The sequence below is a fragment of the Lissotriton vulgaris genome, chromosome 6 (genome assembly GCF_964263255.1).
Source record: "Lissotriton vulgaris chromosome 6, aLisVul1.2, whole genome shotgun sequence".
Classification (NCBI taxonomy): Eukaryota; Metazoa; Chordata; class Amphibia; order Caudata; family Salamandridae; genus Lissotriton; species Lissotriton vulgaris.
The window spans coordinates 1,333,960,018-1,333,983,345 of NC_141694.1; the positions used below are offsets into that span (position 1 = coordinate 1,333,960,018).

Here is a 23,328-nt window from a genome sequence, read left to right on the forward strand (position 1 = left end):
TAACAGGGTTAGTTTTGTTGTAGGTGAGTGTTTCTGTAAGGTTTGCACTTCTGCTGACAAGGCTGCACCTGTTCTGTTCATTACGCACTTTGTCATGAATGGTACGAGGATAACGGGACCCAGAGTAATTAAGATTACCTGTAAGTAATAGAGCATTACCTTTCAAGACTTTCCCAGTTAGAAATACCCACTCCCTACTGTGTTTCACCAAAATATAATGTAAAAAATATCGTGAAACACAAATATTTTGTCAAAAGTGTTGTGGTTTTAAAAATATTGTGGCTATGAATGTAAAAAGTAAGCATATATATTTGTTTAGGTACTTCATATAATTTGTTCTTAGAATAGTTGTAGATAATATTGTGTTTTACATTAATTTGTTGTGTTTTATTAGATTTGTTTTTTAAACTATGATTATTCTAAGTGCATGTCATTTTTGAGTATAGTCTTTTTGATTTGGTTACATAGTTAAAGACTTAATAACATTTTATTTGAATATTTATATTGGTTGGTTGGTTGTTGAGATTATAGGGGAGCATGGAGGGAGTTTCTTTTTAAATATTTAGTTTTAAATGTTTATAAATGTTTCTATTTTGATTTTCAATTATGTAATTTATTTTATTTGTATATTACTTAATAGCTAATTGTAATTAAAATGGTCATTGATCATTGTAATTGTGAAATGACAAATGAGACAAGTGATGTTAATTATTTAATTGGTTTTAATTATGGTATGTCAGTTGATTGGAATAGATTCTGATTCTTTTTATTTCCAAGAAATAAATTCTTACAGAAATAGTGCACATTACCCAATTCTTTGACCTCGTACAATAACAAATATCACAAAATCACCATTAATTAGCATTTCATTAAATCAATACAGACAACACATGACATCAACCTAAAACAAGTATAAAATGGAATATAAAATAAAATATCTTCTCACTAAAACTCATTTAGCGATCTGCAGCCCATTTACTCACTAGTATCAAAATGTTTGAAAGTGCATCAATTTAACAAACAACATGCAAGACTCATTTTGTCAGTTTGAGCAACAAAAGAGCATAGTACAGGCCAAGATAGAGTAAACCGGCAAAGAGACAATCCATATTAAACATTTCTTTTGACAGGGCATCATAGAACAATTAGCCCTGCTGGAGCATAAAAATAAAATCTCTGTTTCTTTCTTTTTTTTTTTTTAAACTTTATTTAACATTTGCAATCAAATACAGACAAGGGCCTACAACCCCCAGGGCTGGCGGCTAAGCGTTTCAGTAAGGTATTACAGTCCAACTTCAAACCCGCCTCCCTTGGGAGCATAGGAACTCCATCCACAAAGCGCATCGGTTGCAAAGGCAGTTCAATTCGGAAACAGGATGGGAGGTTTTCATTTTACAATAGTAAGTAAAAAAGAGCAGGTGTAGTACAGTGTCTCGGATCACAAAGGGGGGCGAGCAAAAGAACAACGTATCCAAAATAAGCTCGCTATAATGTAAGTCTACGGCGTTAAGACATACGGCAACAGGATAAACTGGCACATTATTATTCGTATACGCCATCATTAAAGTCCGCCCCATAGCACCAAAACCTCAGAAAAGTCAAGGTACAGATATAGAAACAAGGATGTAAGAAAGCCGAACCCACTACACTAACCCGGAAAAGGAAAAAGAAGAAAAGACAAGGGAAGAGAAGAAAGAAAAGAGGCCATAGAACAAAAATAAAAACGAACACCCATCCCCACACCCCTCCCACCCTGCACCCCTGCTGATGACTACGGCCACCCCCCTCGCAGCGTGCCTGTCGCCCAGTAACCAGAACCCGAAATATAGAAGAGAGGGAAAGAAAGGAAAAGGCAAAGAACCCCACTCGATGAGGGAAATCGGAGGAGGGCATATTTCTACGGACTCCCGGTCTCCTTCCCCAGTCATAGCCAGCCCCGCCCCGGACTCCGTTAGGTCAATAAAACAATCCCGTTAAACATAGTGCCACAATGAGAGACTCAGATAAAAATCTCAACCCTGGCCCCGTCGATCAAATTCACTGAAGTCGTCAATTAAGGAAAGCCCATTCCACAAAATACTGCAAAAGTCTGCAGAACAGGAGTACACAGATGAGAAAAGAACGGCAGGTCCCAATGTCGATGGCTGGTACCAATGTTGCCCCTCCCTGCCTTCGAAGCCAAGCTTTACCCCATCCGCCATCTTGAAGGCCCGACAGGGGAGTCGACACGGTCCGAAACAGCAAAAGATAGAAAGTAGAAAGTTCCAAAATGGGGACGACATGTAAATGTTCCGAGGTATACACAATCAAGGGTTCCAACGGTTCCATTGGGTGACCAGGCACAGTACATTCAGGTAGATCCATTACAATAGGGGCAAACCCTGCTTCCAGCGCCGGGTCAAAATACATCCCCGAAACATCTATTGAAAAGCGGGCTGGTTGCCGCGTAGCGGGTGTTGAGTCAGGATCCGGTCTCAGGCCTGTGAATCCATCCGTCGCAGACAACAAACTGCAAGTCTGAACTTCAATAGTCCCCTTAAGTGCCATGAGTGCCTCCAGCACCGTTCACAATGACGGGCCAGTTCGAGCCTGCTCCGCTAGATGACTTTGTTCCTCCAACATGGTGGTCCCCACGGAGAGGCGCCTTCTCGAGGGCAAAATTAGGCGGAGCAGGAGTAAGCCATGAGGGACTGACGGTTAGCGAGAAGTAGTACTCAGCGAGGCACCGACCCGGGGGTATCGGCGATGTGAATGCTGAACCCCCGGTCAGGGACCCCTGCGACACAGCACCGTGCGTCACTCGTCACCTCACCTACTGTAGGGCACCAGGCAGCTGTTAATTAATTAATTGCACAAATATTTGGCTGATGGAAATTGCTACATCTTTGTATCTCAAACCACATACCAGGTTTAGACACATTTCTCTTCACCATATCCCCCATTTGTTTTTAAATAGGATGTAGGATCTCCTTCCTTTTCACTAAGAAGAGCACACAGTCCACAAGTAGGTGGCTCACTGAGTATTTTTTACCCCGCTTACATAGACACTAACCACGGATCTTGTGTATTTTCTATTTCAGCCTTGGAATCTGCCACCCCGGGTCAATTCCTACCCTCAGTTGCATGATCTCATTTACCAGAATCCCTTCTGAAATTATGTATGATATGGGAAAAGGTCAGGCCCTCCTGAGAAATTAGGAAGGTCACAACAGATCTCTTGTTCCTCAAATACTGAATGTCCTCACCTGTTTCCTCAGCACAGCGCCTAAGAGGACTCTTTATTTGACTGATTTGTTTTCATTTGCACCCTTCATAGTGCATATATGGAACCCCTAAGTGCTCCGACATTACTGTCACTGGATTCCTCTAACAAGGGAAGATTGACATTACCTCAAGGAGAACTAACACTGATAATTTATCATAACAGAAGCTATTTTTAATCAAAAAAATCAATTTCAGGGCTCTTAGGTCTGACAGAGTACTCCAGGCACCAGTTCTTAACTCCCGCCTTATAGCTTGAACCATTGCTTTTTTTGGTAAATAAAGGAGTGATTTCAAAATGCTACATTCTAACCTTGCCCATATGCAGGGTTTATCTATTGCAAGGGTGCCCACTCCATATAGGGCCTGGGGCATTAATTTACTCTGTAAGACTTTACTTAGTGACTCAAATGGATGGTTGCAGTGTTTGCTGTCAATCTGTTTCAAGCCATTTACTTCAGTTGTCAATCTAAACCTCTTGACAATCCTCCAAATGGCCAGATGTTTGTATCAACATAAATCATTTGAGAAAATCATCCCAAGATACTTATATTCTCGCACATGGTCCATATTGCCTAAAAAAAATGAATCTCCTTTTTTCTTTTTGTGACGATCAAGGTCTTTTCAATGTTGATCATTAATTTATTTTTGAGGCAATAGGAGCTTAGTCTGCTTAATTTGCGCTGGAGCCCAATAGCCGTAAGATCCGTCACCACCAGGTCATCCTCATACATAAGGGAACAGATGTGTCTACGTACAATCGTAAGAGAAAAACTATGAGTAGAACGTATTGTCTGGGGAAAGTCCACTATAAACAAACCAAGCAGCTTAGGAGCTAAAACACACCGCTGGAGTAAGCCATTCTCTACCAGGTTTTTTCTGGACAGCTACCTTTCTAATCAAGATAAATCTCTACCCAGTTATCACAATGTAGTTTCACCAGGAGATCTAACAGGGCCTCAGATATATTCCACTGTTGAAGCTTTCATCAAAGTGTGCCTCTATACACACTGTTGAATGCCGCCCAGAAGTCAATGAAGCAGCAGCAAATTCAACCTACCAGCTCCATGGACAGCCGTGCGACACCCCAGAACATGAAATGGTTGTCCATTGTTTGCGTTTTTGCCTGCAACCTCCCTGCTCCTCAGGGATCAGTCCGGTATCAAAAGCCCAGGTGGCTAAGTGCTTTAATAGGGTTTGAGCAAATAGCTTAGAAGTGATATTCAGCAAAGAAATCAAATGATAGTTAGCAGACTGGTCATCTTGCCTTTTTTTATGAATGGGTTTCACTATGGCCGTCTTCCATGATTCTGGAATGATTCCTGAAGATGTTACCCATTTGAAAACCCCACTCGATATTAGGCCCTACTTCCTAGGATCCTTCCCAAAGTTAACAGATGAAAGACCGCCTGGACCACCAGCCCTAAAGTCGTTCATATTGCAGATTATTTCAGACAATACCACTGCAGTGTGGGAGTTAGAAATAGCCTCTCAATCAACTTGAGAGCTATGCGGGGACACTGACAGATTTACTAATTAGGCATGGAATTTGCGGAATTTCACGTTCCACGGAGAAAGCGAACGTGCCCAAAATCCTGTGTTCCGCAGCTTCGAGGAATTTTTTGCTTGTTCGTGTTCTCAAAATGCGTGTTCGCTAGATGTTTCTCCCCGAACAGCGATTGCTAACAGGAAAAAAGCATTGCAAACAAGCAATTCCGCATGTTCACTGAGATTTTTTACCATTTCGCTAAACTTTGCATAGCGCGACTATGCAAATTCGGTCCACCCCTAGTACAAATACTCTTTGTACTAATACTCTTTGCCTATATGTGCCTCAAGGGAAGGTAGATGGTGAGGCAAAGGTAATCGAATTCACCAGCTGTCAAAAGTGCTTACTATTCTTCTCTACAATGGTAGGTAACATTAGCTCACAATTTAATTTCTAAAACAACCTTTCTTTTGGGGCACATAGGTTGTGAAATGCAATTTTTGAAGCCTCCAAGGATTCTCTTATGCTAGCATTATTTGGAATTAAAATCAAAGCTTTGAGGACTCTTACTCACAGCTCAACCCCGCGACTTCAGTCGTCATCAAACCAGCTATTCCCCTGCTGGATTGCTTAGGATATCCTTTGCCAACTTTAAGAGGGCTAATAATTGCTTCGTACCAACCTGACCATTCATCTCCTACTTCCAAATCTAGATGGTCACATTCAAAGAGAGGGCCTGAAGTGAATCTTCTGGGATCAAAACTCAAATTCTTCAATGGTAAACTACCTCAAGGGGAAGGGTCTTCTTTACACAAGCCACAAAAGGATCTTTAAACTCCAAGTAAATGCCACAGTGGTCACTGGGCCCTAAATCATGAACTTCAAAGTTTTTTATGAGGTGAAAATGATAGATTAAGACAATCACATATTAAATGGGCTTACAGCTGTTGCCACTTTTAAAGGTTCTGGCGGCTGGTATGTCATTGTTGTACCGACCGTTAACAATGATCAAGTTCTGTTGAACTAAGCAGGGCAGGACCATTACATTTCTTTCAGAGGTACTTGCTGGAAGAATACACTTGAAAATGTTAAATGCCAACCACAGCTTCTTTATTGAATCATCAAACTCTTTAGTTGCTGATTTCTCATTAAAATCTCCCCTACAACAAAGAGAGCATCAGGATAATTCATAACAATTTTTGTACATCATTCACCAGATTAAACAGTTCACACTCAGGTAAAGAGCAGGCTGGTGGAACATATATATTTAGACAAATCATTTGCTGTAACTCCACACATCATCAGTGAACAGATCGATGAAGCAGGCAAGGACCCATACACAAGCAGTAACTTTGTTACTTTCCTCCCATAACGGACATATACCTATATTAGTAATCCACCCACTCTTCTTCCTCTAATTGAGGCCTTGACATTTTGTGCTATAGCAACTGGGCACTTCGACAGCTAAGTTTCCTGAAGGAACAATACTTGGTAATTAGTCAGGACCTCTCTGTCATTTCCCATTCCCATTGCCATGAAACACCCTGGCCATAGATGCTCCTACCAATAAATCTCCTGAGCTCCCCCAGCACCCCAAGCTGAAACATAGCAACCCTGCATGCCTTTGGGGTGGATTCTCTCCACTCCCAAAGAACAGTATCTCTGATGACTGTGGCCATTGTTCCTCCTGAAATTATGAGGGTGCCTGGTCACATCAAAATAAGGGAGGTGGGGTTGATCTTGATTGACCAATAGTCTTGGCTCAATGTTTTTGAAACATAATAGTAACTATTCTTTTTTGAGACCCATCCCCTTCCCACCAGCTCCTTCTGGCACCTGTTCTTTGCTCTACACCCAAGAATTAGCCACTTTGTTCACATGAAATTTGGGTTTTCCAGGGGCAACCACCATCCCCCGGCTGACTAACAGTCTCCCACCTTAATACCTTCACATAAGGAAATGCCAATTGCTACCAAAGCTGGTGCCGAAGCTTCAGCTAAACCCTTCGTCTCCTCAGAGGCAAACAGTACACATGTTATGTCTTCCCCTGCTACGGTCTTGAAGCCAACCAATACCAGAAATTTTGAGGTTATATTCGTTAATCATTTAATATTTGCAAATGCACTTAACAGCCTAGATCTAGTTAAGGCTTGGCTGGCAGAGTGCTGCGCTTTCCTCTTAGATTGGGGTTTAAAAAATAACTGCATCAGCATCCTAGGCCTGGGATTATCTCTTACTTGGACAGGTGGAGTATTTTCTGAAAAAACCCCAGCTTCTCTTTTCCCTTTTGTCACAACTACTGTTACAAGGTGTGGGATTGAGGGGTGGGATCTCCCTATGCTGCTATTGCCTCCAATTACTTTCTTCATTGGAGTCAAACTGCTACTGAGAATTTCCTCCCCTTGGAACTTTTCTCAGCCTTCCTATATCTTTCTTACTAGGCCCCTCCCTGGAAACTGGTTCTTTGCCCTTCACAGGATTCACAACTGTAATTGGTATCTCAGAAGGTTGACTAAGAGATCCCACTCCGCACACATTATGCCGACTCATATGTTTTACACATTCCCTCCTTCCTGTGATCCTCGTTTCGCTCCCCATTCCACAACAGTTTGATACTAAACTTTGACAGGGCAATTCTCTTCCCCAAAACACTCCCTCTTCTCAGAACTAGATAGGTGCACTTTGAAATGAAGTTGCCACCCCCTACAACATATATGGTAGATGGCATAATGTCTTGGAGGCCAGAAAGAACACATGACTTGAAGACCTTTTAGCCCTTTCCCAATGCAGCTTTCCTAGTCACATCCTTTAAGGTTTTACTTATACTTTCAAGAAGTTGGATCTGCTTAATGTTTTGAGTGTTATTCAATGCTAACATCTGAAAGTTATTTGAATAAGGGATAAAAGGTACAGCATTGACAAGTCTTGGGAAAATTCAGAAACATTCCCCTGGGAATTGGTCTCATTGATAAACTCATGCCTGTCACTAACACCCTCTTTCATTAGGCCAACACCGACTCTTCATGCTTGATACAGGGTATCCCATCAGTTTGTGAATTGAAAGATGGTTCAGTCAAAACTGCACCAAACCTACTTTCCTTGGATATTAAATAAAATGATGATCTTGGCAGTCTTGCCCCTAGGGAACCTGCCTGAATTTGAAATCCCTCCATCAAGTTTGATATACCTAACAGTTCAAACTCTCCCAATCCGTCTGGAATTATCAGTAGTAGGATGGATCTACTCTGCGACAATCTCTTTATCAAAAATAACACTGATTTGGGTGACCTCAGGGGCCCTGTGGACTGAGTAACTAACGGGATTTCTGTACTTTGCAAGCTTGTCCCTCAGAGGGGCACCACTCCTGTTCTGGGATACACACTGGGATACTCTCCGGAATTCATCAACACCATGCTTCTTTGATTCTACCAGATTTCCTCTCCCCTTGTCGTTGTTAAAACAAAAACACTACCCATCCCAGTATCCCTCATAGGACAATTTACTTTTGTGGGCTGGGTTACCATTGACCCAACAGGAATGAAAGTCTCCATTGTAGAACATTCTAACTCTTTAATTCCAAACGTAACCATTCCACATTAACATAGCCATTCCTATCACTGATGTTATAGTTACCCAAGCCCATATATTGCCCACCCCTTCGCTTAGCTCAGTTGTTGGGCTCTTGCTTTAAAATATTTAGTTATGAAGTCCCACAGGGATGATGGTAACCCTACAACCAACCTGGTTGACTTCTGTCTCTGCTTCCAGATCTATTTTCTTTTTGTCACTTAAGGGAGGACAACAGGGGTATCTGTAGTTAGTGTACTCAATGACAACTCTAGTGCAGGCTCTGTTGCAGGTTCTGTAGACCCTTCCTGCGCATCTTGACTTGACCCAAAAATTTGAATGACAGGTGATCCCCCTGAATGGCCGAAGAGACTCAATCATGGCAGTTGCAAGGGAAGCCTGGATAGCGCTAGGTGCAGGAACACTTGGGGAATCTACTTTTACCCATTCCACAATGTCATGGACTGTCGCTGCCATTATGTCTGTACCATCACCGAGGGAGTATGAAATATCGGCACCCGAACTATTTCTCTCTGCCAATCTGTCATTCTCAAACCCCCTATATCAGGAGCATCTGATGGCCCTCAAACGGAATCCTTAGAAATATCGAAAACAGGAGCGGTAGTACTGGAAGATTTTGTGCAGTGGCACCTGCACTGACAGCCTCTTTGATCACACATTTCTCACCTTTGCGGTGTTTAGCACCATCAGTCCCAACTGCCCTACCTCTTGGTCCCAGGAGACGTCCCTTAATAGTAGGGTTTAATAGATTTGAGTCACAAGATTGTAATAGTGTTATTATATTTGTAGTATTGTGTATTCAATTATTGTCTATTGTTAATTATTTTAAAATATTATTGTTATTTGTTATGGTAGGTGTTGGGATTTTGGAGTAGTGTGTTAAAAAGAGTTTTAAATATATATACTTTTAATGTTTTTAATTGGTAAATATTTATTTTTTTGTATATTCTTAATTGTTTATGCATTTGTGTCATTTTGTCATCTACTTTTATAATTTTTTAATGTTATAAAAGTATATATTTTTAAATATTTGTTGAAATAAATTTCATTTTCAAATTTGTAAGTATACATATTGTTTTAATCTGGGGGGAATAGGGAATTTTGGTTTTTCAATCTTCAACAATTTCCCTACTGTTGCTTAGTTTGGAGTGACAATAGCAATCAGACCCTTCCAAAGTCCAACAATTTCCCTACTGTTGCTTACATTGGAGTGGGAATACTAAATCTGACTCCTCCAACAATGTCCCTACATTTGGTCAAGTTGGAGTGGTAATAGTAAATCTGACCACTCCAAAGACTGGCACTTTTCCTACTGTTGTTTAAGTTGGAGGGAGAATAGTAAATCTGAGCCCTTCAAAGTCCAACACTTTCCCCAGTCTTGCTCAGGTTCAATTGGGAATAGTAAATCCGCCACCTCCAAAACCCAACACTTTCCCTACTGGTGCCCATGTTGAAGTGTGAATAGTAAATTGAATCCCTTTAAAGTCCAACACTCCCCTGATGTTGTTATGCTGGAGTGGGAATGGTAAAACTGACCCTCCAAAGTACAACACGTTCCCTGCTGTTGCTCAGGTAGAAGTGGGAAACGTCCATCCGTTTTCTCACCCCTGCTTACTTTGAAGTGCAATAAGAAAATCTAATCCCTAAAAGTGTAATATTTTAGGTGACTGCTTTGTTTTCACTTTTTTAAAGATTTTTTTGTGATATCATTTTAAAAGGTTTTTTAATTATGTATTTTCAAGGGAATATTATCTTTTATATTTTTATAATTTTATTGCACATATATTGTTGTTATATTTTCTTAATAGTGGTATTATTTATTGTTAATTATTAGAAATATGTCTATTATTTTATTAAAGCTTACATTAAAATGTTATATATTACATTTATCATTTTTTAATTTCATTTAAAGTGTATATTTTTTATGGTTGTAAATCATTACTTTTTTCGGATATTATGACTTTTTTTTAACATCTATTTATTTAATAGTAAATATATATAGTGAATAACATTAACATTTTGAAATACTTACCTATTTTGCAATGATACTTAGTTCTTCTACATTTTTGTAGTTAATATCCTGTCCTTCACTTACAAAGTAGAGACGATATTGGTGTCCTTGATATTTTTGCCTCAAATATTTCGTCATAGAGTCCTTCCACCAAAGAAGGTAGATTCAGTTCCATGTAAAATTACACAATACTAAGGGAACAGTACATGTTTTTAAACAGATTTCTAGGAGCAAATAAACATTTTGTGAATACAGAATGCAAATTTGTGTCCAAAAATCAAGCCATTTTTATAAGTAAGTTAAATTAATGCAAACAGCTATGTGAATTGGGTTAGTTGTTTAATTGGTTCCCATTGTTCCTCATGTCACCTCCTCAAAGGAGAAAGTTTTATGAGAGCTGGCTCACTTCCGTTCCTAAGTCCTTTATCATGCACCTGGGGTAGGTGTCGTTACACATGTTATTCGTTATCTAGTGGGACCTGCAAGTAAAATAGTTTAAATACCTATCAATTAATATGAGAAGAATAATGAGCATTTAGGATAGCATCTAAGAATGTCCATCAATAAAAAACAGTGTATTTTTTAAATTTCTATTTATACAAAACTAAATGCCTCTGCATTTTTCCTCAAAAATCTTTTACCTACCTTCAATTAAGTGAACAATGGTTATCACATGCCAGTTGCAGGTTTTCAAACTACTCAAGAGAAATCAGTGCTTTAGAGCTACAACTCTTCCTATAGGTTAAAGGATTGGGACATTTAAAAAACTCATCTAACATAGAATCGCAATTATTCAAAGTGAAATTACATTGCAGAAAAACTGCCAAAATGCAATTTCAAAACGACTTTAGGAAGCACAGTGCAAAGGAGATAGAATTTATCATACATCAACATATGCATGTACAACAAAACCTTCATTGTTTGTACCTTTCAGATCTTTCCTTAATTTCCGGAGATCCTTTTGGAAATCTTCAAACTTCATCTGTGAGACATGGAAGAGGTCCTGAGGTTCTGGCAGTGGAAAAAGGGGTTGTTCCTTCCCAGCGTTCTGCCAAGGCTGTAAAATAGAATGCAAAATACCTTCAAGACAATGTGCTTTTTTTGACTGCTTTGTATTGTGCGGTCTCAAATAAGTTAAAATATCTATTTTGAAATGGGAGAAAGAAGGAGCAATAGAAAAATACGATAACAATGACAAGAGAAAGTAGGTATAAAAAAAGAACAATCAAGGATGAGATAAGGAGACACAAAGTGTAGGATGGTGGAAGAAAGTGGCTTGTGGTAGCGCGAAGACTAGACAGCCTTGTTTTTCATTGATCCAGGGCATTTGATAGTGACAAAAATGGGCTCCTAAGGATGGTCTGAAGAGATTTTTATCATGCTTTACATGATGTTGGTTCACGATTTACATGGCAAACAGTTTTCAAAGTTATGCTCATGCACTGGCCCTTCTGTTCTCCCTGTTAATTTGTTGGCTTGCCCACCTCTTATATAACGTGCATGAAACCCTTGAACTAGCTTTTGACAAGATTGCACAGAAGGCATAGTGTTGATTCTCCTTCCCATTACAAGAATTGTAGCCCACATGTTTTTTTTCGTCAATTTTATATCCTCCCTCCTTTATTTTGGAAATGCCCCCAGGACCTGGCCCACCGGGGGGTGATTACTAATGAAGCTTGGGAGCCTGCGCTTCATTTTATTTTTTCATCAGGAGCCGCGGATCCAATGTGGCTCCCACTGACAATGACAATTAAACAAAAAAATGCTTTTTTGGCCCTGGAGGGTCCCTGTGGGTAACCCCCATGAGGCCTGAGGGGTCAGGGTATTTTTACCCAACACCATTGTTTCCCTTTTTTTTTTAGACTCAACTCAAGCTGAGTCCCAAGATGTCTGCCAAGACTTCCTGGTTTGAAGTGTTGGCGGTGAATCCGATCTCAGCACAAGATTAGAGATCCTCTGCGTCCCTATATATACTTTTGGAAATTTCTTAAATAACTTTGCAACTACTGAACGGATTTACACCAAATCACAAAAAGGCACTTCCCTAGAGCAACACCTACATTCCTGCCAAATTTGGTGTAATTCTGATGAGACGTTCAGGCTGTAGCTACGTCTGAAGTTCCTGTGGAAAGTAACATGGGGACCTCCCATTTTGCTCAGCCCCCGCTTGACAGATCACCCCAAAATGTTTAAGACAACAGCTGAAGAAAGGGCTCATCAAACAACGCCAAAGTTATTGGTAAATCAAAAAATATTCTTTCCTATGGAAACTAGGCCCTAACTATAATACGTATATCTCAAAATTTACAAAACTAGTATATAACTCACTTCAGCTGCTATCTGGAAACTTTTGGGTGAGTCATCAAGCAGGGGCCAAGAAAAGGGGGTGTCCAAAAACACGTTTCTCCAAGCATTTTCCCATCGGGATTTTGAACATGACTACAGCCAGAAATGCTAAATGGAACTACACAAAAAACTGGCAGAAAGCTAGCTCTTGGTACAGGAAGAGCCCTTTTTGTAATATGGTGTAAATTCATTATGTAGTTTTGGAGTTATTGAAGAAAAAAGATATATGAAATGTTGGTAAATTTCTGAGGCTTATAAAATAATTTTTCCTAACTATAATGTCCCTATAATCTTTGGTTTAAAAAAAAATAATTTATATATATATATATATATATATATATATATATATATATATATATATATATATATATATATATATATATATATATATATATATATATATATATATATAACTCCAAAGAAACCCACCTGGAAGAAGGCAGAGGCCACAACGGGGAACAATTTAAAGGCTGATTTATTGCAAAGTAAGACGGCTCTCCGGGCGTATGCATTTCCACTGTGTAGCTTCGTCAGCGCCCAGCGTGGTACTCTGGAGGAAGGTCGAGTGCCTGTCAATTAGCTGAAAGTTCATTTACTACCCAATTTGAGGATCGCTCCGCCCTTGGTGATGCCGAAATGCACCAATCACAGTGTCTCGTGAGTGCAAAGCACTTCATGTCCCAGCATGCAGTATTATACTAGGAAAGGGCAGCCAGATGGTAGCGCGACCCAAAAGCTGCCACTCGATCCCTTCTCTCGCTGTTGCCGTGACCTCTGCAACGTGCAGCTTCCTCGAGTCCCCAACTGCACAACCTTTGACATCAGGGAAACAATATTGCGGGGAAAAGTCCGACGGTGCGTCTTTCCCAATGCAGAGTTAGTGACTCCGACACCGCTGTGCTCCTCCCTGTTGGCTGGGGTAGACCTGATCTGATTCAATAACTTGAATGAAGAAGTGTCTCGCCAAGGCAAGAAAGACGCCAGTATGGATCAGGCCAGTTTGCGTGCAGGGACCTCTGTAAATTGCCGCTGGCTGGCAATTGTCAATATCCAAAGAAACCCTCCTGGAAGAAGGCAGAGGCCACAACGGGGAAAAATGTAAAGGCTGATTTATTGCAAAGTAAGACGGCACTCCGGGCGTATGCATTTCCGCTGTGTAGCTTCGTCAGTGCCCAGCATGGTACTCTGGAGGAAGGTCGAGTGCCTGTCAATTAGCTGAAAGTTCATTTACTGCCCAATTTGAGGATCACTCCGCCCTTGGTGATGCCGAAATGCACCAATCACAGTGTCTCGTGAGTGCAAAGCACTTCATGTCCCAGCATGCAGTATTATACTAGGAAAGGGCAGCCAGATGGTAGCGCGACCCCAAAGCTGCCACTCGATCCCTTCTCTCGCTGTTGCCGTGTCCTCTGCAACGTGCAGCTTCCTCGAGTCCCCAACTGCACAACCTTTGACATCAGGGAAACAATATCGCGGGGAAAAGTCCGACGGTGCGTTTTTCCCAATGCGGAGTTAGTGACTCCGACACCGCTGTGTTCCTCCCTGTTGGCTGGGGTAGACCTGATCTGATTCAATAACTTGAATGAAGAAGTGTCTCGCCAAGGCAAGAAAGACGCCAGTATGGATCAGGCCAGTTTGCGTGCAGGGACCTCTGTAAATTGCCGCTGGCTGGCAATTGTCAATATCCAAAAAAACCATCCTGGAAGAAGGCAGAGGCCACAACGGGGAACAATTTAAAGGCTGATTTATTGCAAAGTAAGACGGCACTCCGGGCGTATGCATTTCCGCTGTGTAGCTTCGTCAGCGCCCAGCGTGGTACTCTGGAGGAAGGTCGAGTGCCTGTCAATTAGCTGAAAGTTCATTTACTGCCCAATTTGAGGATCGCTCCGCCCTTGGTGATGCCGAAATTCACCAATCACAGTGTCTCGTGAGTGCAAAGCACTTCATGTCCCAGCATGCAGTATTATACTAGGAAAGGGCAGCCAGATGGTAGCGCGACCAAAAAGCTGCCACTCGATCCCTTCTCTCGCTGTTGCCGTGTCCTCTGCAACGTGCAGCTTCCTCGAGTCCCCAACTGCACAACCTTTGACATCAGGGAAACAATATCGCGGGGAAAAGTCCGACGGTGCGTCTTTCCCAATGCGGAGTTAGTGACTCCGACACCGCTGTGTTCCTCCCTGTTGGCTGGGGTAGACCTCATCTGATTCAATAACTTGAATGAAGAAGTGTCTCGCCAAGGCAAGAAAGACGCCAGTATGGATCAGGCCAGTTTGCGTGCAGGGACCTCTGTAAATTGCCGCTGGCTGGCAATTGTCAATATCCAAAGAAACCCTCCTGGAAGAAGGCAGAGGCCACAACGGGAAACAATTTAAAGGCTGATTTATTGCAAAGTAAGACGGCACTCCGGGCGTATGCATTTCCGCTGTGTAGCTTCGTCAGCGCCCAGCGTGGTACTCTGGAGGAAGGTCGAGTGCCTGTCAATTAGCTGAAAGTTCATTTACTGCCCAATTTGAGGATCGCTCTGCCCTTGGTGATGCCGAAATGCACCAATCACAGTGTCTCGTGAGTGCAAAGCACTTCATGTCCCAGCATGCAGTATTATACTAGGAAAGGGCAGCCAGATGGTAGCGCGACCCAAAAGCTGCCGCTCGATCCTTTCTCTCGCTGTTGCTGTGTCCTCTGCAACGTGCAGCTTCCTCGAGTCCCCAACTGCACAACCTTTGACATCAGGGAAACAATATCGCGGGGAAAAGTCCGACGGTGCGTCTTTCCCAATGCGGAGTTAGTGACTTCGACACCGCTGTGTTCCTCCCTGTTGGCTGGGGTAGACCTGATCTCTACATATATATATAGAGAGAGAGAGAGGGAGAGAGAGAAATGCAGAGCCTGATCAGGGAGTGAAATCGTGCATTTATTTATCAAGTGAAAGTGGCTGCAACCTTATGTCCTCTTATCCTTACACATTTCGGCCCTTAGGCCTTGGTCACAGGTGAGTACAACTGCAATCATGGGAGAGTGCTTTAGTCTATATACCCACGTGATTGATACCATTGTCTTACACATCCCAAGATGCATGTTGTATGAATGTCCATACATACGGTGCCATGGTAATCCTGCTATGTAGTATCTGAATCACCACAGTATGAATTACACTATTATCGAGGCATTTATTCAAATAAAGTGCCCACATGCATGTAGATTTAAAATAGCACAAAATTGTTGTCACACTAAAGATCCGGAATTGTCCAAGAGAGGTAGTTAACTCTCCCTTCGACGTTTCCTACCCAGTATCCAGAAATTCCTAGCAGATCCATTTAATCTGGTACAGGGCAAGGGGGTCATGCCCTGAAAATATGTCACAATATCGCAGCAGAAACTCCTTTAAGGGGGCCCCCAACCCTGCAGGGTGGCTTCTGCTTTGAACAGGAATGGAGATCCTGTTATGTATATATATATATATATATATATATATATATATATATATATATATATATATATATATATATATATATATTCACTGAAAAAAACATAGGTTTCACACCAGTTATAGTTAGCTGGAAATTTTACTGACATAAAACCATTGAAATTCCCACGTTATAGTTAGTTGGACTCACTATAACTTGCGTGCCTACAATGCACTGCTGATAACGTCACATATTACATCACTCATGACATGGTCAGTGACATCATTCATGACATCACTGAAGACACCATCCAATGAATGTGTGTCTTTCTGAAAAATAAATATGTTTTATATATGTATATGTAAAGGTCGATGGAAGAATAAATGTTTAAATAAGTGTCTTAATGGATGTTTAAAAAAAATAATTGATTGGTTAACTGGCTTATTAAGTGTATCTTAGTGAATACATATATTAGCGAGTATTGTTTAAATATTTAAATGTTTGTATCAGTGTTTCACTTTATGTATAAGTGGCTGCATGGGTTGGTGAGTAGCTACATGTGTGTATATGTGTTATTAGATGTTTTTTTAGTATCAGTATGAGTGTTTGTATGGTTTGGTGGGGGTGTTACTTAGCACATAGATGCATCAATGACTAACTCACTGTTTGTATGTGTTTTGAAGACAGCATATGTGCAGGACTGTATGGGTGGATGAGTGTGTATATGTGTGTGTTAGTGAGTGAATGACTGTCTCACTAGTGTCATTATGAGTAACTACATGTGTTTTAATCTAGTATATGTGAGTATTGATGTATATAAGTGAGTATATGTGAGAGAGAGAGATTGAAAGAGTTCCTGTTTAAATAAGTGTGTGTTTCTATAAGTGATTGTTTAAGAGAGTAAGTATGTGTAAGTTTCCTTAGAAGTAATATGCTAGTGTGTGTATAGTTGTATATGCAAATAAATGGATGTTCAATAGTTTATTTGCATGTGTGAGTATGTGTGTAAGTAACTTTTGGATGACTGTCAGTGTGTAACAGGATGTATATGTGTATCACTACATTTGATAAGTGAGTATATGTATGAGTGACTATATAGAACTGTTGCTGAATGAGTGGATGTGTATATAGATGGTGGAATTACTGAATTGGTTATTGTAACTGGAATGGGTATATCCATTTTTTTGAAAATGTTAGTTTCTATTTTTGAATATGTGTTTCAAGGGTTACATTACACTGAAAGGAGGTCTATCACTCTGTCACAAGGATGGTGTCATCAGTGATGTCATGAGTGATGTCACTGACCATGTCATGAGTGATGTAATATGTGACGTCATCAGCAGTGCATTGCAGGCGCGCAAGTTATAGTGAGTCCAACTAACTATAACGTGGGAATTTCAATGGTTTTATGTCAGTAAAATTTCCAGCTAACTATAACTGGTGTGAAACCTATGGTTTTTTCAGTGAATTTATTAGGTTTTTTAAATGTCAATTCCTAACTATAACTGGTGTGAAACCTATGGTTTTTTCAGTGAATTTCATAGGTTTTGAAAATGCTAATTCCTAACTATATATAGGGCCTCAAACCTATGTTTTTTTCAGTTAATTTCAAAGTTTTTGTATAGCAAATTTGTATTGCTATCAAATATTATATTTTTTATAATGAATCCTATATTGTATATTTATGTAATACTACTTTTTATATGTATATATATATATTTTTTTGTCCTTGAGCGCTCCCGGTGCGTGTACTGGTGAACGCACCAGTAAGCGCAGCATTGCGGCGCGTCCCGGTGCGCGTACCTGTGAGCGTCCCATTAGCGCTATTGCCGCGAACGAAAACATCATCGTGGCGTAAGCGCGTCGGGACATGTGACCTAAAAATAACACTTTTTATTGGTTCAGGACAGTTTTGGTTTCCAAATGATGAAAGCCCTGGTCATGTGACCTGAAAATAACACTTTTCATTGGTTCAGGACAGTTTTGTTTTCCTAATGATGAAAGCCCCCACCTTTTATCCTCATTCTCACTTTGTACTTTGAGTGAGGAAGACCTGTTTCCAAACCTATTAGTACCTATTTGTACTGAGAAATGGCTACAGTAGCAGCAGGAGCATCTCAGCCACCACCACCAGCACCACCACCAAGAGGACCACCACAACACCACAGTGGTGGAGATGAAGAAGAGGAGGAGGAGGAGGAGGAGGAGGAGAAGATACTACCCCGTACAAGCCAAAGGAGCACATTGTGTGGGAATTTTTTTAAATCCCAAGGGGCCAAAAGAAAGTAAATGTGCCAAAGTTTACTTGTTTGATCTGTGGCACTGTACTTTCCAGGGGGAACCCTGCCACAAAATACTCTTTTGGCAACAACACCATGATTCGCCACATGCAAAAACCCTAACAACTATAGTGCGGCAGAGGTCAGAGAACTGACCAGAAACCCTCCCCAATCTTTTCCCAGCACCTCCCAAAGTACCCAACCCACTCCATCGGGACCAGAGACAAGGGAGATGGTCCCAAAAATCCAAGCCCAGTTTGGAAATGTCAAAATTGTTTGCATATTTTGTGGGCGTACAATTTGCTATGGTGAGCAAAATGTTAAACTCATCAACCGTGCTGGTGACAACCACAAGTGTCCAAAGAAACCTTAATTTTTTCCTGATCTTTTTTGCTCCAGTTGAGTCGTTTACAATTCCCTGTTTTTTGTTTGTCCCCATAAAAATTCCCCCAAAAATATAAATTTGTTCATAAAAGCCAAAAAAAGTACAACTTTTCAAAAAAACAATAAAAAAATATAAAACAACAAAAAGAATAAAAAAACTGTTCTTTTTAGAACTACCTCCAATTTATAAAAAAATGCTACATTTTTTAAAAAATCTGTCATTCTTTTTTCCCTATGGTACGCTCCCCGGTACGCTCCCCAGTGCGCGTACCGGGCGCGCCCCAGCGCTAATTGAAAAAAATATTATTTTTTTTTGCCCCGCGGGGCCCTTTCATGGCCCCCACATCAAACCTAGGGGGTCGGGGGGGGTCTACCCTGCCCCCTTTTGGTAATTTCCCCCTTTGTGTTTGCCGCCTCTTGTGTCTCGATCCTACCGAGACACAAGATGGCGGCCGCTCCGGACTGTTTGGAATGTTGACAGACACCCGAGAGCCAATCAGCTTTCCACTCGCGAACTCGCGTAGCGCGCTGGAGCGCGTCCCGGTGCACGTACCGTGGCGCGCTTATAGGTATATATATTTTTTTGAACCTGAATTACTCAAAATCCACTGGAGCACATATCTTGAGACATAGCAAAGGCACATCGGGCTACCAGTCCCTACAATTTTGCCAAGTTTGGTGGAAATCCATTCAGCGGTTCGGTCTAAAAGTGAGTCTAACCGCCCTATGGAAATTAACATGGGGAGAACACGTTTTGGGACCCCCCTTTTATCTCGGCACCCGCTTGACGAATTCCCCCCCAAACTTTCAGGGAAGGAGCGGAGCGCAGCGAGGTAAATTTCAGGAAATTTTCAGGCAGATTCCTCAACCGGCGCCAAAGTTATTCCCAATAGAATGTTGCGGATTCCCTATGGAAAACAATCCTAACTATAACTACCTACTGGCGATCGCCAGTAGGTAATATATATATATATATATATATATATATATATATATATATATATATATATATATATATATATATATATATATATATATATATATATATATATATATATTCAAAAACACCCCTTCACTTCCAAGAAATAAGAGGCCACACAGAGAAATCCTTTTGGGAGCCTTTAATGTGGACACGGGGCATGCTTCCATACACGAGCCACCATTCCATCTCCACCTAAAGTGTCTCCTCTTCCTCCTTAATTGGTCGGAGAGCTCCGGCCCCTGTTGTTTTTATGCACACCTTCTGTAGTCTTGGAATCCTGACTACATCACTCACAGTTCACCAGGGTTGGAAGGCAGTGCACGGGGGTAACTGGTTAAGTTACTCGGGGAGAAAAGATGATTGCTGTAATGGTGGCTGGTCCCGTGTGGGAATGGTGTCCTGTGACTCCCTCAGGCCCCCACTGTCGTTCCAGCCTCTCTTCCATAGGCTTGGCGGACCGCGAGTCGGGATACAATGATTCCCGGCTCCTCGCACCGTGTCGAGCTGCTCTTGGCAATCAGCCCTATTCCAAGCCCCCGCAGTCCGAGGCCTATCACTTTAAATGGACAGTTTAGACTGCGGGACTCTATGGTCCAGTCGAAGGCAATCACGGAAACGCGTTGACCGTCCTCCTTGCTTTGCACAAAATGGTGTTGTAAAAAATAAAAATTACCTCAACTTGAAGAAATTACGTGTTCGATTCCGTTTGTGCTGTGGTGTTTCCGGGCTGCTGGGCTGTGAACTGGAGCTCGGCTGGGTCCGTTCTTTGTGTGAGGAATATATGTGATGTCATTTCACATGTCATCAGTGATGTCACTGACCATGTCATGAGAGATGTAATATGTGAGGTCATAAGCAGTGCATTGATGGGGGGGCGTACGTTATAGTTAGCTTAGGTAACTATAACTGCTGAATGTCAATGGTTTTGTATGAGTGAAATGTAATCCTAACTATAATGTCCCTGTAACCTTTTTTTTTCTTCTGTGGGAATTCACGTGCCTGTAACCTTTGGTTTTCTTCTGTGGAAATAACGTGCCTGTAACCTTTGGTTTTTTAAGTGCATTTTAAAGTTTTTTTAATGTTGCTTCCTAACTATAAAATCCCTGTAACGTTTGTTTTTTTAAGATAATTTCTAGGGTTTTTAAATTTTTCTTTCCTAAATGTAACCACTAACGTTTGACATTGAGTGTGAGAGTGAATGCATGAGTGTCTCAGTAAGTCTATGAGTGGGTAGGTCTCTCAAAGGGTCTGTGAGTCAGTCTGAGAGTATCTGAGTGGATATGTGAGTGGGTGTGTGAGTATCTGAGTGCTCTCTGTTATGCCCTTTACTGCTCTTTCTCTGTTCACTTTCTGCCTTTTTTCTGCTCTCTTCTGACCTTTATTTTGCCTCTTTCTGCTTGTTGCTGACCTTAATTCTGCCTCTTTCTGCAAGTTACTCACCTTTATTTTATTTTGCCTCTTTCTGCTTGTTTTTCACCTTCATCAGATCTTTATCAGACTTTGATCAGACCTTTATGTTCCCTCCCTCTGCTTGTTGTTGACCTTTATTTTGCCTACTTCTCCTCGTTTCCCACCTTTATTTAGTCCTTTTCTGCTCGTTTCTGTTCTCTAAGTTGCCTCTTTCTGCTCATTACTGACCTTTACTATGCCTCTTCCTGCTCATTTCTGCTTTCTATTTTCCCTTTCTTCTTGTTTCTGATCTTTATTTTGCCTCTTTCTGCTTGTTTCTGACGTTTAGTTGGCCTCTTTCTGCTTGCTGCTGACCTTTATTCTGCTCATTTCTCACCTTTATTTTTCCTCCTTCTGCTCATTGCTGACGTTTCGTTTGCCTCTTTCTGCTGGTTTCTCACCTTTATTTAGCCTCTTTCTGCTTGTTGTTGACCTTTATTCTGCCTCTTTCTACTCCCTTCTGACCTTTATTCTGCCCCTTTCTGCCCCTTTCTGCTTGTTCCTCACTTGTCTTATGCTTCTTTCTGCCCATTGTTGACTTTTATTCTGCCTCTTTCTGCTGCTCGTTTCTCACCTTTATCTTGCCTCTTTCTGCATGTTGCTGACCTTAATTCTGCCTCTTTCTCCTCATTTCTCACCCTTATCTTGCCTCTTCCTGCTTGTTACTGACCTTTTTTCTGCCTCTTTCTGCTACTTGCTGACTTTTATTTTCCCTATTTCAGCTCGTTTCCCACCTTTATGTTGCCTCTTTCTGCTCCTTGCTGACTTTTATTCTGCCTCTTTCTGCTCCCTTCTGACCTTTATTCTGTCCCTTTCTGCTTCTCACCTTTATCTTGCCTCTTTCTGCTTGTTGCTGATCTTTATTCTGCCTCTTTCTGCTCATTTCTCACCTTTATCCTGCCTCTTTCGGCTTGTTGCTAATCTTTTTTCTGCTTCTTTCCGCTTGTTTCGGACTTATAGTTTTCCTCTTTTGGCTAGTTTCTGACCTTTATTCTGCCTCTTGCTGCTCGTTTTTTACCTCCATTTTGCCTCTTTGTGCTCGTTTTACATCTTTTTTGTGTCTTTCTGTTCATTCCTCACCTTTTTTTACCTCTTTCTGCTCGTTTCTCACCTTTATTTTGAGTATTTCTGCTAATTTCTAAGCTTTATTCTGCCTCTTGCTGCTCGTTTTTGACCTCTATTCTGGCTCTTTCTGCTTGTTTCTGACCTTTATTTTGCCTTTTTCTGCTTTTAGCTGACCTTTATTTTGCCTTTTTCTGCTGGTTTCTGGCCTTTATTCTGCCTCTTTCTGCTCGTCTCTCATCTTTGTTTTGCCTCTTTCTGCTTGTTGCTGACTTTTAATCTGCTTCTTTCTGCTCAATTCTTACTTTTATTCTGCCGTTTTCTGCTCATTGCTCACCTTTATCTTGCCTCTTTCTACTCATTGCTGACCTTTATTCTGTTTCTTTCTGCTTGTTTCTTACCTTTGTTCTGCCTCTTTTTGTTTGTTTCTCATCTTTATCTTGTCTCTTTCTGCTTGTTGCTGACCTTTATTCTGCCTCTTTCTGGCCTGCTGAAGGTCAGTTATTCTGTCTGTTTCTTCTCGGTTCTCACCTTCATTTTGCCTCTTTCACCTCTTTCACCCCGTGGTCCCAGCCGGCTCCCCACGTCCTGCGCGACACAGCATTGCTCTCATAGAAAGGGAGCTGCTAAACATGCAGCTCCCTGTCTATGAGAGCAATTGTTTTGTCTGTTTCCTTGCCTGCTTGACAGCAATGCAATGGTCTCGCAAAGTCAGAGCAAATAGCTTTGTCTCGGGAGTGGCCACCCCGACATAAAAGGAGCTGGCCCCGGCCTCTTAATAAAGTTAGCCCCAAGGATGTGGTGGTCCCCGGGGATCATTTGAGCCAAAGGAGGGGGCCTCGTACACCCCCTCTTTTGTTTAAAAAAATGCCCCTGGGACCTGGATCACGCAGGGGCCCCATTTCAAAACAAGTTTGGGGGCCTAGGCCTGTTTTTACGTTTTATCTGCACAGGGTTTGCGCTACGCTTGTGAAACCTTTTGTATTAAATATATCTTAAAAGGGGTTTACATCCCGCACCCTTGCTTTCATTGCGTTTCATTGGTTCCTGTGCTTGGCATTTACTTTTCCTCA

The 23,328-nt window shown here is 41.3% G+C and overlaps 1 protein-coding gene across 1 annotated transcript in view; it reads right to left on the minus strand.

Annotated features, from left to right (window-relative positions):
• Positions 1-23,328, minus strand: part of LOC147708856 (uncharacterized) — a 632,993-nt gene that overhangs the window by 133,288 nt on the left and 476,377 nt on the right. Inside the window, exon 16 of the mRNA XM_086925786.1 lies at positions 11,277-11,406. Coding sequence (XP_086781912.1) covers positions 11,277-11,406 — 130 coding nt within the window. The remainder of the gene's footprint in view (positions 1-11,276; positions 11,407-23,328) is intronic.